The following is an 18154-nucleotide window of genomic DNA, read 5'->3' on the forward strand; positions in this document are numbered from 1 at the left end:
AATGATGTGGTGTCACATGAACCTGTTAAATATACCTCTACCTGGAGCTTTTGTTTGATTTGTCTGTAGAAAAATATACACATCATCAGAGTTCACTCCTAACCCCCTCCTCCTCCTCCTCCTCCTCCTTGTCTCCTCCCTCCTTGATGATGATGTCACGTGGGCTAGAGTGTCCTTGGCGTTTCTGTATAAAAGTCAGCGTCAAATGTCAAATTGACCACAGCAAAAACACCTTTTTAAAATACTATCAAATCCAAACCAAAGAACCAGCAGAGCAAGAAGAGCGGTAAGAACAAACTTTATTTTTATTTATCACACTATGATTAGTATTTTATTTTGTGAGGGGAATTATTTGAGACTATGTAATATATTTTTAGGACTAAATGTAAATTCTGTGTTTTGTTGTTTAAAGCGTTGTTATCTTAAATTCCTTTTCTCTGTCTAACAATTTATAAATGTCATCAAAGCTTAATGAAAAAGAGATCTGCTCAAACGATAGGCGCGATCAGGATAAGACCTGTGCAGATCTAGTCTCTGGGATCAACGTTGAGCTGAACCCGGTGCGGTTTGTTTTCGACTATATACAATTTGCTCTGACGCCATGAGTTGAAATCCAAATGGGATCAGCTTCACAAAACTCCCATGCTTTATTATAATTATAATTAAAAAATTATAATTAAAACTTGATTCATTTATTTATTAGACAACGGTTTCCTTTTTGACTTAGGCTGATGCTTTGAACAGTCTGAAACTACCCCGTTTATTATATTTTCTGTGGCTCGACTACCTGACCTTCGGTGCTCATGACGAGCTTCATTAAGTTGCCACTTGACTGTGTCGTTGAATCCGATGTCATCGATGAGTTTGTAGAAAACGTGATTTCAACCACGTCGAAGTTGTTCGTCTTTACCGCAGACTTTTAGTCTTTTAGTCTATGTTGGACTATACAGATGTCCAGATGTTCTTATCTTTGCCTCCTTCAACTGTCCCCTCCCACTTCAGGAAGAACTGAACAATCAGGAAGCCTTTTCTTATTTAATTATCAAATTATGCACAATAACATTTGAAGTGAAATAGTACCAAACAAAGTCCATGGTTAGGGCAAAACCACGAGTACAGGTCCTTTGAATGATTTTAAAAGAAGGTTATATTGATTATTATTTGAATTAGAAATGTTGTTTGTAATCAATCAAACAACTTTAAGAAAGTTTATGAGGATTTTGGACATCAACATAATTAAAACGAGTCAATATAATAATAATAATAATAATAATAATAATAATAATAATAATAATAATAATAAAATGACAATATGCAACTAAAATAAACAGATTAATTTGCCAATACCCGAGTGTACTTAGAGTGAACTGACCTCGTGTGCTTGATGTCCTGTGATTGGTCAGCTGGAGCATGTGTCCTGCGTGGCTATTGGTTGCTGTGGTGGTGGTGGTGGGCGGAGTCACAGGAGCTGTCAGTCAGTGTTGGGACCATCCGAGCTGCCAGGACCTGAACCTGGACTCCAACCTCGAGGTGAGAAGATCTGAATAACATCCACTGACACCACAGGGCACAGGAGAGACAGAAACATGATACAATCCATAAATAATGACTGATGAAATTATGTTTTGAAGACCTCCTTAATACTCAAGGAGAGAGAGAAATTGAAATAGAGATGAAGGACGGTTTGAAATGATTAGAGGTCTATCAGTTCTACTGGGTTTAGCTGCACTAGGTTGCTGCACTTTTAATCAGTGCCATTTAACACAAAAGAAAGATGGACATTTTCTAGTAGTGGTAGTTGTTTTACTAAACTGCAGTTGACACTAGGTGCGTTAGGGCGAAGCAAAACTTGCGCAGATCCGATCGGCGTTGTTCCACATTGATCTGAACGTGGTGCACTCCGGGTGGGTTTGCGTTCGACTCTTTTAGCTCCGCCTCCGTTGCGGACGTCAACTCTCGTCGATCGTCCAGATGAGGCACAGCTAAACGTGCCTTCTCTGTCCACAGGAGTGCATCCAGGTGTGTCGATCTGATTTGTCTGCAGAGACGCCAGTCATCCCAGGCCCTGCCCACCTGCAGGCCCCACCTCCTCCCCTCTCAGACCCTGCCCTCTTGTATGATGACTCCACCCCTCAGGCCAAACGCTCATACTCCATGGAGCACTTCCGCTGGGGTAAACCTGTGGGGCGCAAGCGCCGCCCGGTCAAAGTGAGTCCTGGTCTAGTCCTTGGTTTAAGCTTTAATAACGGATAGACCTCTTTAGAGTTTTGTCCTTGTTTTAGTCTTTGTTTGCACTTGGTTTGATTCTTGGGTAAACTCTGTTAATCTTGACATTATCAGCACCACGCTCTAACCAACTGACACGCGCTAACCAGCCACTGCTTTAGTCCTGGTTTAACCTTCTGCGTTATCTTAAAGGTCTACACTAACGGTGTGGAGGAGGACTCTTCAGAGGATTTCCCTGGGGAAATGAAACGCGCCTTGGCCAATCAGCAGGAAGAGGCGGGGCAAAACCCGGAAGTGCTGCTGCTGGAGAACGACGCAGTGGCAGAGGAGCAAACTGGAGGCCTGAGGGCGGTTCCGAGCGCTCTACAGCAGAAGAAGAACAGCGGCGGGGCGTACAAAATGAAACACTTTCGCTGGAGTGGACCCCCAGAGTCCAAGCGATACGGAGGGTTCATGAAGAGCTGGGACGAACGCAACCAAAAACCACTGCTCACGTTGTTCAAGAATGTCATTAACAAGAACGGACAGCCGCAGGTGTGATGGAGACAGGGCGAGGAGAGGGACGAGAGGGATAGGTCCATCAGAGACAAAATACCCCGAAAGTCACTGAATATAATATGTATTGTCAAGATAGTCCCAATAGTACATCCCCAACATGACAGAATGAGACGGAAAACAAGACAGGGCGGCCATTTTGGAGAAGTGAAAAAAAAGCCCCAAATAATGCTGCTCATGAGTTCTTCAGAAATGTTCTTGAATACTTGCGTAAGTTGGGAAAAAACTCGGTAACTCGGGTCAAAAGCTGTTGCCAGACTTCAACACTTGACGTGCTGCTGTGTGGAGATGTGTGAAATTGAGCTGATTTGTAAATGTATCTTAACTTTTGACTAAAGATTACTACATTTAGGGGTTAAATGTTGTTCATATCATATTGCGCAAGACAGACCCAGCACTATGGTTGAATTAATTAAAGTAAAAATGTAAAAGTTTAGCTTTTGAGCAGGTTAATAGCAATAAATCTTCCCGTTGGCTCTACTAAACGCAGTCAAAGAGCTGATTCTGTGGTTTTTATATTGTGGCGACATAAAAATCTGCTCTTTCCAAGATAAATGCAAACGAGTCGAGACCCCAACTTCTCCCAGAGGAACACATTAATGCAGCTTTCACATGTCTTTACTATTGAACAGCGTTTGCCCCCATGACAAGGATGCACGGTCTGAAGGATCTGACAGCTTTTCGGTTACTTCTGACAGCTTTTCGGTTAAAGGGTGAACAGTGTTATACGTTCCGAGTTTAGTCCCGATTTTTGACATTATTTACGTTTTCATTTCAATACAAAATCAGTGTATTTTCAAAATCAGTGTATGTAAAATATCACCAAAGGATGATTTAATTTGATTTTATATTTTTTGACAGTTCCAAAATGGCATGTAGGGCAGAGAGTAGGTCCACCTTGAGAATAATTGAATAAGCAGGAGATTTGAGAGAATAGTTGATTTTTTTTTTTAGCTTATAAAAGTTTGAAACTGCTGGAATGTAAAAAGTGATGCAGAGAAGATTGAATATGTTTTGATATTTATTTCTTTATGTAAATAAATGTACAATAAAACAAAAGGATTTGCAAGCAAAAAAATAAACTGCCCGAGTTATTTTCTGTTTCATCTGTGTTAAAATGCCAAATAAATCATTATCTTTTAACATAAATACATGAGTACATAATGAACAACCTTTATTAATTAAGTCGGAAATGTATTGTAATTTTGTCTTTGAGTTTTAAAATATTGTCAGTGCAACAAGAATGGAGAAAATGAAAGTCACAAAAAGGATACTTAACAAATCAATAAGTCCCATTAGGATTCACAGTGGAGAAGGACCTGGTTCAGTTCTGGTTTAGTTCTGCTTTAGTCTTGGTTTAGTCCTGGTTCAGTCCTATTTCAGTCTTGGTTCAGTAGACACACAGGTCTGGGAACTGGATGTCGTAGACTGGGATGGATCTTGGAGCAGGCGGTCCTGATGGAGACGGAGGAGGTCTGATGAGCAGGTCGAAAATCTGCTGCAGTCCGGACTGGAGCAGGGTCTGAATCAACACAACAAGTCAAGTCAAGAAATATTATATTTCCACTGCATAATGCATCTAACATAACTCAAACCCAACGCATTTTACAAATAGATGTAAATACGTGGTGTCGAGGAGCAAAGAAAATAAATGAAATTAAAGTCATAAAAAGCTAATGATGAATCTGAAGTAGTTTCCTGTTTACTTTCACTATAGCCACGTCTCACCCGTCTTACATTACTAAAGGTCTTTTGTGAACTGTTGAGATCAGCCCTTAAAAGCATAAATCAGATGCAATTTAGATTGTGTTTAGTAAGAAGACATATGTTATGTTTGAGTGATTTGAGTTACGATGCGGAGCGAGGCCATTAGCATGGAAACGCAGGCCGTCATTAACCCTAACCATGGTCGAGGGCTCCAAGGTCAAGGACCTGGTCAGGGTATTAGAGCCAGTTAAGCGTGGCTTTAGTCTGTGTCAAGGTTAAACAAAAACAAAGCCGCTCTCGGGTCAAAAGCCACTTGTTAAAATACACCTTTTTTAAACAAACCATCATCAATCCGAGGGTTGTGATTGACTGTAGGGCTTAATGCCATAAACCCAGTATTTTATATGAATTATTTGAAAATGTTAACATGCTATTGTTGGTATGTAATGTAAAGGAGACTAGTTTCACAGTATCATAAATTTGAGCCTAAATCTAACCTTAGCCCCGCAGAGGGCAGCGATCTCCTCAAAGGGCGCAGTCTGAAACCTTTCTGTGACTTCTCTCCTCCTTTGCATCTCCTCTGCTCCCCCAGCGTCTTCTGCATCAGGACAGAGAACAGATTTGTTTTTTCGTCTTTTGTTTTATTATTCAATTGGTCTGCTCAGTCTCACCAATGGCGTTCTTCAGAGTCTCAAAGGTGATCTGCTCCGTCTTAGGTTTCTGTCAAAAGAAAGATACAGGTTTAGTCCTAATTTAGTCTTATTAGTCCAAATCTAATCAAATTCTACTTGAAAGTTTATGTACAAACAATACCCAAATTTCACATATCAGATTTTTTTCCACAAAAAAAAATCTGATTAATAAAACCCTTTTGCACTGCTTGACGCACTTTCCTTTTCAAAGTTGCATTCGGCAGCAGAAATCTGTTCACATAATCCTGCCACCTCCATTTGATCATAAAAGCACAATGCAAAGTGAATAATGAATGAGATTTACCTAAACATGAGCCGATAATGAGCAAATTTGACAATGAGGGAGGGGCTCAGAGAGACAGGCTCAGGGAATTTTAAGGTGAAAAAGTGAACAAGGCCGCTATGTTCAGTCACTTTTTTTAAATTAATTTTAATTAATTTGATTTAATTAATATTGCATGAATCACAGTACTAAGTGAGGTCCGGGGGCCCTCCACCAAGGAGTCTTCAACAAAAATCATACAATTTTCTTTATTCTGGTGCATTATTAGAAACTCATTTTAGTTTATTATGATGGGCCCCCCTGCTCCGCAACGTCCCCAGCATCACCTTCTCCTGCAGAGCAAATCGAGCCTCTAGAAAACACCACAGGGTGCCAACTTTTGAAGCTTTCATTGACAACAAGATTTAGACGTTTGTAAGAAGTTGAACCACTTTGGCTTTGTGCACACCGTGGTGTCAGCCGGCTTGACACATTGCACATCTTGTTTCATTCTCTCTTTTTCACCGTTTTCAATTTAATATGGGGCCAATGAATAATGTTTTTCTCCTTGTGGTTCATAGAATAGGCATGTGGAGACTAAACCACTCCCACTGTGCCCCCACAGAGTCCAACTATTGAATTGATAAGCACTGAAGACAGAGTAGACCCACTGCAGGCTGCTTTTTAATTGCAAAAGGAACAGTGCAATTGCTGGTTGGTGATGCCCTTCGGAGCACTTGATGCCCTACGCACTACGTGTTATGTACCAGATGGGAGCGGCGGCACTGGCTCAGCCACCGTAGGAATATTTGGCCTAAAACAGTTTATCTCCGGCTGTAATCTGGTCTAGGCCAAACTTTACCTGGGGTTAATCTGGTCAGGGGTTAATCTGGCCTATTACATCTGTATAGAATGTCCTTGTCTAGTCCAGGTTTAGTTCTGATCCAGACCTGTAGTGAGTCTGGTCTGGTCTCTGGGTTTAGGTCCATCTGCAGAGAGATCACGTCACCCACACTCTTCCTCCTCGAGAGTCGGTCTTCATCTGAAAAAGACACATACAATATTAACCCTTGGTAACAGGAACATCTGTGCTGAGTATGGACTGGAAACCCCAAGGTCAAAGTGGGAAACACCCCCAAAGCTGGTAGAGGATGACCGAACCAAGATCCTGATGGACTTCCAGAAACAGACTGACAGGATGGTAATGGCAAACAAACCAGATATTGTGGTGGTGGATAAACAGCAGAGCAGCCTTTGTGGTTGACGTGGCATTACCGAGTGATGGCAACATCAGGAAAAAGGAACACGAAAAACTGGAGATATGCCAAGGGCTCAGAAGAGCTGGAGAAGGCGTGGAAGGTGAATGGCAAAAGTGGTCATCGGAGCACTCGGGGCAGTGACCCCGTCAGACATCTCGGTCCAGAAAAGTGCAGCGCTAGGAACAGCAAAGATACTGCCCAAAACCCTCAAGCTCAACCTCAAGGCCTCTGGAGGATGAGCTCTGAGCTTCCATATTTTCGATGATGTCCATCCATTCATCCATTTTCTGCCACTTTATCCGGGGCCGGGTCGCAGGGGCAGCAGTCTAACCAGGGACTCCCAGACTTTCCTACTCCCCAGACACTTCCTCCAACTCCTCCGGGGGGATCCCGAGGCATTCCCAGGCCAGCCGAGAGACATAGTTTCTCCAGCGTGTCCTGGGTCTTCTCCGGGGCCTCTTCCCGGTGGGACATGCCCGGAACATCTCCCCAGGAGGCATCCGGAACAGATGCCCGAGCCACCTCAGCTGGCTCCACTCGACGTGGAGGAGCAGTGGCTCTACTCCGAGCTCCCCCCGTGTGGCCGAGCTCCTCACCTTATCTCTAAGGGAGCGCCCAGCCACCCGGCGGAGGAAACTCATTTCGACCGCTTGTATCTGCGATCTTGTTCTTTCGGTCACTACCCAAAGCTCATGACCATAGGTGAGGGTAGGAACGTAGACCGACCAGTAAATAGAGAGCTTTGCCTTTCGACTCAGCTCCTTCTTTACCACAACGGTCCAACAACGGCATCACTGCAGCCGCTGCACCGATCCAACTGTCAATCTCTCTCGATAATGTATGAAATGTATTTCTGAATGTATTTCTGTTTTAGGCTCACAGATTCATTATAAAACTGCAGTAAAAGTTCACTCAGCGAGGCATCAGTACATGTGCCTCATGGAAGAGGGCGCTCCTGAGCCCGGCCGTGTGTGGACATGTGCTCTATCCTCTTCGTTATTATTTTGTATGTAGACTCCGGATAATATGGACGATTACATTTCCAAGTTAAAATGTTTCACAAATCTGCATTTTCATTCAAAGCAAGAGGTTATAGCTAAAGGAAGACCTACACCAGAGTTGAACTCTGTAAAACTGATGAAGTTTGCTGACGACACGACCCTCGGGCACATCTCTGATGGGGGTGAGTCTGTCCACAGGAGGGAGGTGAACCGGCTGGTGTCCTGGTGCAGTGGTAACAATTTTTACTTTATTTTAGGTAAATGCTTCAATTATGAATGCATTATTAGATTTTACTACAACTACTACTATTATTATTTTATTTTTCATTGTTTTATGTCCCAATGTGTACGAACTTTGTTCAATGACAATGGCAATAACCCTTTTTCTGATTCTGATTAAAAAGATTACAGCAGTTAAAAAGTTAAAGCTTTAAAGAAAATAAAGTCAGAAATGAATTAAAATGGTAAGTAATTGATACTTTGTCAACCATGGGCGGAGCCAGGCCCTGGCTTTGGGGCTTGAGCCCCGGATCTTTGTCCAAAAGCCCCGGATCTTTTAATCTTTTAAAAATCTAAAAAAACATCATCATGATGTCACTAAGTGGCATTTACCCGTTTCATTGGTTATTTTTGTTGCACTGATGTATGATTGGCTGCATGAAGAAAGTGGGCGGGAGCATAGAAAGTGCGCGGTGTTTACACCACGTCACGCAATCTGACCAATTTGGCCTTTTCTACATCATAAACAAAACAAAGTTTATTTAACGTAGAATAGACAACAACAGCACATAATCGTTCAAACCATGAGTTCATTGTGGTTGAAGCAGTGGCTCAGGTTTTATTCATCTACAAAGCTAAAGGAAAGAAACTACAGGACAAACAGCTCACTGAGGAAGGTGCTTTGTAAAGGTAAGACTGACATTTTACTGCAGAGCATCAGTATGAGGACATTAGTGTTGTGAGTTCGGGCCCTGTCAGGGGCATGTTTTTCATATTTGTTTTGTCACTGATTGTTTTAAAGAACACCAAGATGTACAATTTCTTGAATAACTAAATGTCACCTCTGCTGTTCTGTTCAACGTTTTTTGGAGGGAGGAGCTCTCTCAGAAGGCAAAAAGTCTGCCTTTGCCTTTGGCGGGTTACTGTCTGTAACTGCACTAAAACCACAACATATTGGCCGAAATGAACCCCCTCCCTTTCTTTTTGGGCTAAGCCCCGAATGTTTAGGATGTCTGGCTCCGCCTCTGTTGTCAACATCTTCTGATTATTTGTTTACACTCTGCATAACTGTCAAATAAGGCGTCCCCTAGATGGAGGTTTTGTCTATTGAAGTCAATGAGGAAAATGTATTTTAAAGTAAAATTGTTTTAACCGTGACAGATGTGAAAAGTAATAGAATCCTTACCAAAGACACAAAAAAAGTTGAATGGTTAATTGAAAATAGACACAGTTTTGGCAGAAAAGACAAAAAGTCAAGCGCAACTAATAAAAAGTAACAGTAAAGAAACCGGTGAGCTTCACCTGTGAGCTGTGGGGTGTAAGGCGAGTTCAGTCTGTCGTCGTGAGCACCGTAGCTACTTCCTGTTAGCGCCTCAGCAATTTCTGATTGGATGAACAGACAGCATGGCTCTGCCTTCAGCTCCCCTTCTGGAACACTGAAACACATAAATAATTAAGATAATTAGAAAAAAAATGAATAAGGGCAATATGGAAACCAGATCAAACAAAATTCACATTTATTTGTCATTTTATCACCAGATTATTACAATGTGTGAGTAATCTGATAATAAAACAGTAATAAAATACAATAGTGAATTATGTATATTTAAGTTGCGGGTCCCACGATGGAGCAGTGCAAGTCCAATGTTTGTAAGTTCAGTCTGTTCAGTGTGGTACTTTTCCAGCACAGAATATAATGTACCTTTTGTCTTTGAGCACTGAGACTGCTCTTGTCAAGGTGACAAATGACATCCGCCTGAACACTGACACGGGCAAAGCCTCAGTCTTAATTCTGTTAGATCTGATGCTGCTTTTGACACTGTCGATCATGGGATCCTCTTACAGAGACTAGAGGACTGGGTGGGCATCACTGGCACTGCCCTAAACTGGTTAAGGTCCTATCTGGAAGACAGGAAGTACTTTGTTGAAATTGGTAGCTGTGTCTCAGACCACATGACCCTGACCTGTGGAGTGCCCCAACGGTCAGTCCTGGGTCCCCTTCTGTTCAACCTCTACATGCTGCCGTTGGGTCAGTTGATACGCAGTGAAAATGTGTCCTATCACAATTATGCAGACGACACTCAGATCTATGTTTCACTATCGGCAGGTGACTCTGGACCAGTAGATTCACTCTGTCACTGCATCCAACAGATCAGTTTGTGGATGCAAAACAACTTTCTCCAGCTGAACTCAGACAAGACTGAAATAATCGTTTTTGGCCCACAGAAACAAAGAGAAAGTGTTAGCGGTCACCTCCAGAGTCTCGCTCTAAAACCTACAAACCAAATTAGAAATCTGGGGGTAATAATGGACTCAGACTTGAACTTTAATAGCCACGTCAAATCAATAACATCAGCAGCTTTTTACCATCTAAAAAACATTGCCAAAATCAAAAATATAGTGTCAAAACCAGATTTAGAGAGACTTATCCATGCATTTGTCTCCAGTAGATTAGACTACTGTAACGGCCTGCTCACTGGTCTCTCCAAACGAGCTGTAAAACAGCTGCAGTACATCCAGAACGCTGCTGCTCGGGTCCTGACTAGAACCAGGAAGTACCATCACATTAGTCCTGTTCTCAGGTCTCTGCACTGGCCCCTGTGGCTCAGAGAATAGACTCTAAAGCAGCTCTGCTTGTGTACAAGTCTCTCCATGGCCTAGCACCAAAGTACATCTTGGATATGTTAGTGCCATATGAACCATCTCGGACTCTGAGGACCTCAGGGACCGGCCTCCTGCTGGTGCCAGAGTCAGGACAAAACATGGGGAATCTGCGTTTCAGTTTTATGCAGCTAAAATCTGGAACAGTCTTCCTGAAGATGTGAGACAGGCTTCTACTCTGACAATGTTCAAATCTAAGCTAAAAACAGTTTTGTTTAGCTGCGCATATGACTGAAAGGATTTTTTCTTTGCACTCTTCTCTTTTGTTTGTGATTTTATTAGTTTAGAAAATCAGTTGGATTGATAATTTTTAATTTAGTTAATTTTATTGTATTTCTGTAATTTCTTTGTGATTTAAATGCATTTTTCCTGCTGTGTGAAGCACTTTGAATTGCCTTGTGTATGAAATGTGCTCTACAAATAAACTTGCCTTGCCTTACCTTTGTTGAACTGTTTGTCCGTGTGTTGTCTTTTATTTTTATCTTAAGGCCCAAGTAAGTGTCTGAAATAAAGCTGATGATGTTTATGATGATAATGACAAGAGCATTTACCAGGGAGCATCAGAGAACACAGACTCTGGCAACAGGTACAGAGCCTTTCTTCTGCGACTCTCCACCACCTGAAATATACAAGTATCACAGTAATAGTAGTAGTAGTAGTAGTAGTAGTTGAAGTAGTAGTAGTTATAGTAGTAATAGTAGTAATAGTAGTTGCAGGACCTGTGTGACGTATGTCCCGAGAGCCGGGGGAGGGCCGAGCTGACAGAGCAGACTGAAGAATGCCGCACAAACTGCCTGGATACCGCAGCAATTAAACATAGATAACCCCTCCTGATTGGACATGGCCTGCTCCTGATAGCCAATCACAGAACAGAGAGAATTTTAGGGGAATCGACGGTCAACCAATCAGAAAATAGGTCAGTTGTAGTTTAATAAATCAACCAAACCAACAGCCGAGGAGTTCATAGAGGCAATACAAACAACTAAATGGGTGCATCTTAACTTGAGACCTGAAAAGTGACAATTATAGACCGCAGTACAGGAGGAAGACTGTTCCAGAGCCTGTGACCATAAACTGAAAAAGCCAGATTGCCCCACTAACTACTTGCTCCAAAGTAAGCAGTTAGTTTAGCCCTGGTTTGCCACTATTTGTTCAGGCCTGGTTAGACCTGGTTCAGTCTCGTTTATGTCCCTCGTTTAGTTTAGTTCAGGTTTAGTTTTATTCAGGTTTAGTTCAGTCTTTTCTTATACACAGATTAGTCCCAAATTGAGATGACTTTAAGACTTGGTTTTGTCCTGGTCCAGACCTGCAGAGCAAGGCCCAGTCGTATGAGGTCCACCACAACCTCTTCACTGGCCAGTTCCAGGAGGACAACAGCCAATAGGGCAAAGAGGGCGTGGTAATGGTCCCGCCCATTGCTCTCCTCCTTAAACGCCAGAAAAATGTGTCGGTACAAACTCGGAGCATTCTGTGGAGAACAGAGTTGAATTACTACTACTACAATTACAACTACAAGTAATACTACCACAGCTGCTGTACCTTCCTCATGAAGAGATTGTCCGGTCGAGAGCAGTCGTTGTCCTTTAGCTCCAAAACTGAGACGTCAAACTCTACACTGTAAAATTATAACAGTTCATTCATTTTAGTTATTATATTTTTTCTCTACCGTATGTTCCTGTTATGGGCATATCCCGCCTAAGGTTACAAGCTAATCGCTGGATTAACATAGAGACATAAACTATAAACAATTCACTCACACATTTATTCTCTAGGCACTTTTTTAGAGCGTGTTTACATAAAACATGTATGTCTTTGGATGTTGGGAGGAAGCCGGAGAACATGGAGAATCAAACCCATGATTTCCTCATTTGCCTTCATGCAGCCCTATTATGATTCATTATTCATATTTTGATTATTAGTAATAATCAATTATAGCAATACGTTATTGCATTAAACCTGGTTTGGACATGATTTAGTCCTGGTTGAATTCTGCTTCACTCTTGCTCTAGTCCAGGTCTAGTTCTGGTTCCTGGTTAAGTCCTGGCATAGTTCTGGTTCAGCCCTGGTTCAGACCTGATCTTCTGTAGTATCTCTGTACTATTAGTCCTGGTTCAATCCCAACTCAGACCTGATCTCCTGTGGCCTCTCCCTGTTGTTAGTCCTGGTTTAGTCCTGCTCTTGTTCTGGTTCAGTTCTTGTTCAATCGGGATTGAGTCCTGGCTCAGACCTGATCTGTAGCTTCTCCCTGTTGTGTCTGCGGTCCATCAGGGAAGTGAGGATGGACAGTACCAGGAGCCTGATCTCGGGGTCCTCCATCAGAGTGAAGCAAAGCAGCGGCTCCAGGAATGAGCAGGGAAGAGCGGTCAGAAGGTTGGAGCTCTCATAGTGCCATGACACCTGCTCACACAACATCAGACGAGACAAGATAACACCACAGAAGATGAGACATCACGACACTAAATGAGACAACACCACAGGAGATGAGACTACGCACAAGATAAGACGACACCGCGCGAGAAGACACCACTCGAGATGAGACTACGCACAAGATAAGACGACACCGCGCGAGAAGACACCACACGAGATGAGACTACGCACAAGATAAGACGACACCGCGCGAGAAGACACCACACGAGATGAGACTACGCACAAGATAAGACGACACCGCGCGAGAAGACACCACACGAGATGAGACTACGCACAAGATAAGACGACACCGCGCGAGAAGACACCACACGAGATGAGACTACGCACAAGATAAGACGACACCGCGCGAGAAGACACCACACGAGATGAGACTACGCACAAGATAAGACGACACCGCGCGAGAAGACACCACACGAGATGAGACTACGCACAAGATAAGACGACACCGCGCGAGAAGACACCACACGAGATGAGACTACGCACAAGATAAGACGACACCGCGCGAGAAGACACCACACGAGATGAGACTACGCACAAGATAAGACGACACCGCGCGAGAAGACACCACACGAGATGAGACTACGCACAAGATAAGACGACACCGCGCGAGAAGACACCACTCGAGATGAGACTACGCACAAGATAAGACGACACCGCGCGAGAAGACACCACACGAGATGAGACTACGCACAAGATAAGACGACACCGCGCGAGAAGACACCACACGAGATGAGACTACGCACAAGATAAGACGACACCGCGCGAGAAGACACCACACGAGATGAGACTACGCACAAGATAAGACGACACCGCGCGAGAAGACACCACACGAGATGAGACTACGCACAAGATAAGACGACACCGCGCGAGAAGACACCACACGAGATGAGACTACGCACAAGATAAGACGACACCGCGCGAGAAGACACCACACGAGATGAGACTACGCACAAGATAAGACGACACCGCGCGAGAAGACACCACTCGAGATGAGACTACGCACAAGATAAGACGACACCACGCGAGATGAGACTACGCACAAGATATTTTATACTTGGATGAAACATCACCAATATAAATTTGAATAGTCTTCTAACTTTTCTGACCTGTAGCAGAGACTTGAGAAGCATCACTTGGATCATTCGACTTCCTTCAAACCTAAAAACATAATTTTATTGATCTTTTATAAAAATCAACAGTCTTTACAGCACTTTACAACATGAACGGTTGAAAGGTTGATGAATTCTGGCCACAGATATTGAAAACAAGATGATTCATTACCCAGCATTGGGAGAGCCCAGGTCCGGGTATATCCCTGGCACAGGGATCTTGCCCATGATGAAGAGCATGACCTCTGACCTCTGGTAGATGGGCAGTGTGTGGGCGAACGAGCCTGAGGCGAGAGATTGAAGAATGACCTTGGTCTAAGGATAAGCTTCTGTGAGCTAATGTAGCACTGAGTACATTTCTGACATGTTCGTGCCATATGAATTATCAAGGACTCTGAGGACCCTATTTACCCTGACCCTTTTTGGGGGGGATATGTGTGCATCAGGAGACATATCATTTTGTGGACCTTGTATCGAGATAAGTATAGTATTTGGGAGGTTCATGGCAGTAGTTTAAAGTTATGGTTAGGGGAGTAGTAACTGTAGTAACTGTGCACCTCTAGTACCTCTGGGGCACTGTTGGGAAGCTGTTGGGTGTAGAAACCCCAGGTATGAAAAGGGCAGGAAATTGGCACCAGGCGTGAAGGTGAAGAAACATATGATTTTTGACCGTTTCTAATGTAGTTCTGTGTGTTATTGTGGCAAAGGTGAGCCAAATAAATACATTTTAACCATTTCACTGGACTATTTTTTTATGCTTTGGAGACATGCGTGCTTAAAGACTTCTGTACACCTTCAACCAGTAGTGGCTGTTTTAGCAGGGCAAACTAGCCTCTACAGTAACTATGGTTAAGGTTATGAACAATGTAAATGAATGGAAGTCAATGGAATGTCCCCATGGAAGGACATGTGTGTCCACAGATGGCATTGAGGCCACCGGTGCAAGGAACACATGGTTATTCTTTAACATGGTTATTCTTAGTTTGGTAGTGATTAATTGTGCAGGCTTTTACTCAGTTCAGAGATAAGTAACTTGGATCAGCAGTAGCAAGTACAAACAGAAGCAATAATAATAATAATAGTATGGTTTTCTGACCGATGGTGCGAATGACGGCATCCTGCAGTGTCCTCTCTTCACTTGCGCTGGTTTGGTGTTTGCCAGCGTTGTCATAGAAACCTGTGAGTTCATAGTCCACGCTCTGCCTCAGCTGACGAAGGAGAGTGTTAAAGACCTCCAGTACTGTAGGTCCTGTAAAGAAAAACAGCAAGTAAACACCATCAACAACATAAAAACACAAACAAAATATCCCACAAAGAACTACTATGACGCCTCAGCAGTAGCAGTATCCGTGTTACTAGTAGTAGTAGTTAGTAGTAGTAATATCTGTAAAGTATAGTACAGACCTATAGACCCCGTAGCCCCGATGACGGCAGCCTCAGACAAAACCTCCACAATCCCGGCTCTGACCGAGGCCGAAGAGCGGCTGTTTGCGTCGAGGTGCCCCAGGAGCTGCTGCACCACCAAGTGAGAGTGCTGGGACTGAATACAGGAAAACAATGTCAAAATACCAGGAAATATATGCACAAATATATACACAAGAATATCTACGGACAGGGCCGGCCCAAGCCTTCAGGGGGCCCTAAGCGAAAACATTTTTGGGGGCCCCTCACCACGTCATCAGAATCAGTTTTATTGCCATTGTCAGTGAACAATTCACATATGGGAACTTTCTTCAACGCAAACAAAGCGCAACAAAACTCCAGAGCATCTGTTTGACAGTTAGTTTTTTCTCAACACCTCACAAATTCAAATATTGATAACTTAAATCCCACAATGCAACTTGGTATTCTGCTGACATCACCTCTACTCCCTGTACAAATAACACACGTCCCAGATATGTTTTTGGGTGTATTTGTGAGCGTTAAGGGTCGACAGCCACATTAGCACATTAGTTTAAATTAATGAACAGGGGGGGTCTGGGGGCCCTCCCCCAGAAATTTTCAGACCTTTTTTGGGTCTTCTGGTGCATTTTAATGTGGTCCAGCCGGCTAAAGTAAGAGTAAAATGTTGAGGTTGTAATGCTATAAAATGATGATGTGATGAAACTGTGCCAGGAGAAAATGACTAAAGCCAGTTATTAATACATTAGTGTACTTAATTACTCAATACAATATTGGCTATGAAAAATAATTATGGTCAAATTGATTCATTTTAACTGAAAATGTAAAAGTAATAGTTATCCTTACTAATTTATCTTTTACTGCTCCCAACTGTTCCTTCTTGCCAAAGTGACAAAACAAGTTATATTAAATTAAACAAATGGCATAAGCATTGCTTGATTAACAATTAACACTGATAAAACAGTGCAAACATATTATTCCCAGAGAATGAACAGAACTAAAAGTGAAGGTCCAAACCTAGCTATTGTGAAGAGACTGCGTTTCTGCAACTTTGCCACTTTTGTATAAAAATATATAGTATTATTCTATAACAGACGTAATCATAATATGTCTGGTTATTTTTCACTATCAATTTATTATAATTTATAACAAATAGTCTAATGATGCTTTTTAAATAAATTTAAATGTTTTATTGCTCTATTAAAAGTTAATTACAATATAAATGTTTGTTTTGATCAGAACATCACACACTGGACTCCTGCATGAAATAATGCTGCGATGTGATTGGCTGATGGACCTTACGTGCATAAACCTTTACGTTCCTCTTATTGCACTTTAAGAAGTCAAAGTAAAACAGACATCACGGGTCACGATTGATCTCACACATGGTGATGTGAGAAAGAGCAAACTCAAACCCGCTCATCTCTGACTGAGGCTTCTCAGGGGCCCGGGACAGGGGCCCGGGACAGGGCCGCACACTGTTCACTCCAAAGTCTCACATCAGAGGTTCTGGACGAGACGGCGCTCGTCCGGACCGGATCTCCGCCTCTTAGTGACCCGGGCATAGAGGCCCCTCACCGGCCTCACCTGCAGCTGACACTACCGGGCTGGTGTAAATGTGAAGCTTATTATCTTTCATTCAGACATATTATTGTGCGCGGTGCAGAGCTCTCGTCGCCTCCAGCCTGAGCGAACTAACGTGACAGAATCGTGTTGTTTCAAACAGCAGCATTAACCGTCTCTTTGTAAGAGAAGTTCACTACCTGGAGAGTGTTGTTGAGTTTGCAGTTTCTTTACATCTCAAGAAGTTTCTTCTTTCGTTTTTCGGCACCAGGAGATATATTCCTCTGGACATGAGGACCACGCAGGGACCATGTTCTGTTGTGTTTATGTTTTGCTCTCGTTCTGCTCGCGCACAATGAAGTTGCCCAATCAGCGCAGGTTTGGTGCCTTGGTTGCCAGATTGTCATTACAAATAAATGTGGTTTGTGCGATATATGTTACCGCTGTGTGCGATGTTGCGCCAGCAGCGCTACTACACTAGTGGCGCACGCTGCGCTTGCACTTCGCATAAGACGGGTTGCCAGATTGGGGGCCCTATTAAAGCCTCGGGGCCCTACGCGGCTGCTTAGTTCGCTTATAGGCTGGGCCGGCCCTGGTTGGAGGCTAACCAGCTATGTGTTTTATTAACTTACCTGTCTGTTAAACATTCAGAAACAGATTTTAAATGAAATTGTGGGTCATTGGTTATAGCATAGTTAATTACTCCACAGTTTTTATAGAAAGTCTTTGGGAAAATAATGATGAAAATTTACTTTCAGAACTTTAAAGACTGAAAATAAGATGGCATGTTGTTTCCATAAGTATATTTACTGTACTGTCAGTATTTACATTTTTATTTGGCCGTTGTGAGACTTTAGATCTCGGGAATGAGTTGAGGTTTGAACTTGAACTCTGTCATGGTTAGAAAAGGGGAGGAATCTGGTACATGTTGACCAATAAAAAAGTGTAGCTGTCGACGTGTTAGATATGGAAACAGGAACACTCGGGCACAGGATATTTTCAGTGGAGTGAGGCGATAAGGCTGAGATTAGCTGTGTGTTTGACCTGGATGGAGTACATGATGATCTGGAAA

General features: G+C 42.9%; 2 protein-coding genes across 3 annotated transcripts in view; one reads left to right on the plus strand and one right to left on the minus strand.

Moving 5' to 3' along the window:
* The first annotated feature begins 213 nt into the window (after positions 1–213).
* LOC140363053 (pro-opiomelanocortin-like) lies at positions 214–2768 on the plus strand. The gene is made up of 4 exons (XM_072449411.1): positions 214–286; positions 1404–1530; positions 2008–2208; positions 2419–2768. The coding sequence occupies exons 2-4, from the start codon at positions 1411–1413 to the stop codon at positions 2764–2766; spliced, it is 669 nt and encodes a 222-aa protein (XP_072305512.1). The 5' UTR covers positions 214–286; positions 1404–1410; the 3' UTR covers positions 2767–2768.
* Positions 2769–3784: 1016 nt separating this feature from the next.
* The window catches only part of LOC140363135 (protein EFR3 homolog B-like), a 23336-nt gene continuing 8966 nt past the window's right edge, over positions 3785–18154 (minus strand). For both annotated transcript variants that reach the window (XM_072449534.1, XM_072449624.1), the window contains exons 8-22: positions 18127–18154; positions 15523–15658; positions 15215–15367; positions 14291–14402; positions 14116–14167; positions 12810–12979; positions 12122–12197; positions 11889–12050; positions 11302–11433; positions 11134–11201; positions 9224–9357; positions 6393–6484; positions 5160–5208; positions 4986–5086; positions 3785–4303 (exon numbers count right to left, since the gene is read on the minus strand). The exon at positions 18127–18154 is cut by the window's right edge and continues 51 nt beyond it. In XM_072449534.1, the coding sequence (XP_072305635.1) occupies positions 4172–4303; positions 4986–5086; positions 5160–5208; positions 6393–6484; positions 9224–9357; positions 11134–11201; positions 11302–11433; positions 11889–12050; positions 12122–12197; positions 12810–12979; positions 14116–14167; positions 14291–14402; positions 15215–15367; positions 15523–15658; positions 18127–18154 (1597 nt within the window). In that variant the 3' untranslated portion in view covers positions 3785–4171. The remainder of the gene's footprint in view (positions 4304–4985; positions 5087–5159; positions 5209–6392; positions 6485–9223; positions 9358–11133; positions 11202–11301; positions 11434–11888; positions 12051–12121; positions 12198–12809; positions 12980–14115; positions 14168–14290; positions 14403–15214; positions 15368–15522; positions 15659–18126) is intronic.

The sequence above is a fragment of the Eucyclogobius newberryi genome, unplaced genomic scaffold (assembly GCF_026437365.1).
Source record: "Eucyclogobius newberryi isolate DKJ021-1_F unplaced genomic scaffold, fEucNew1.0.hap1 SCAF_1, whole genome shotgun sequence".
Classification (NCBI taxonomy): domain Eukaryota; kingdom Metazoa; phylum Chordata; class Actinopteri; order Gobiiformes; family Gobiidae; genus Eucyclogobius; species Eucyclogobius newberryi.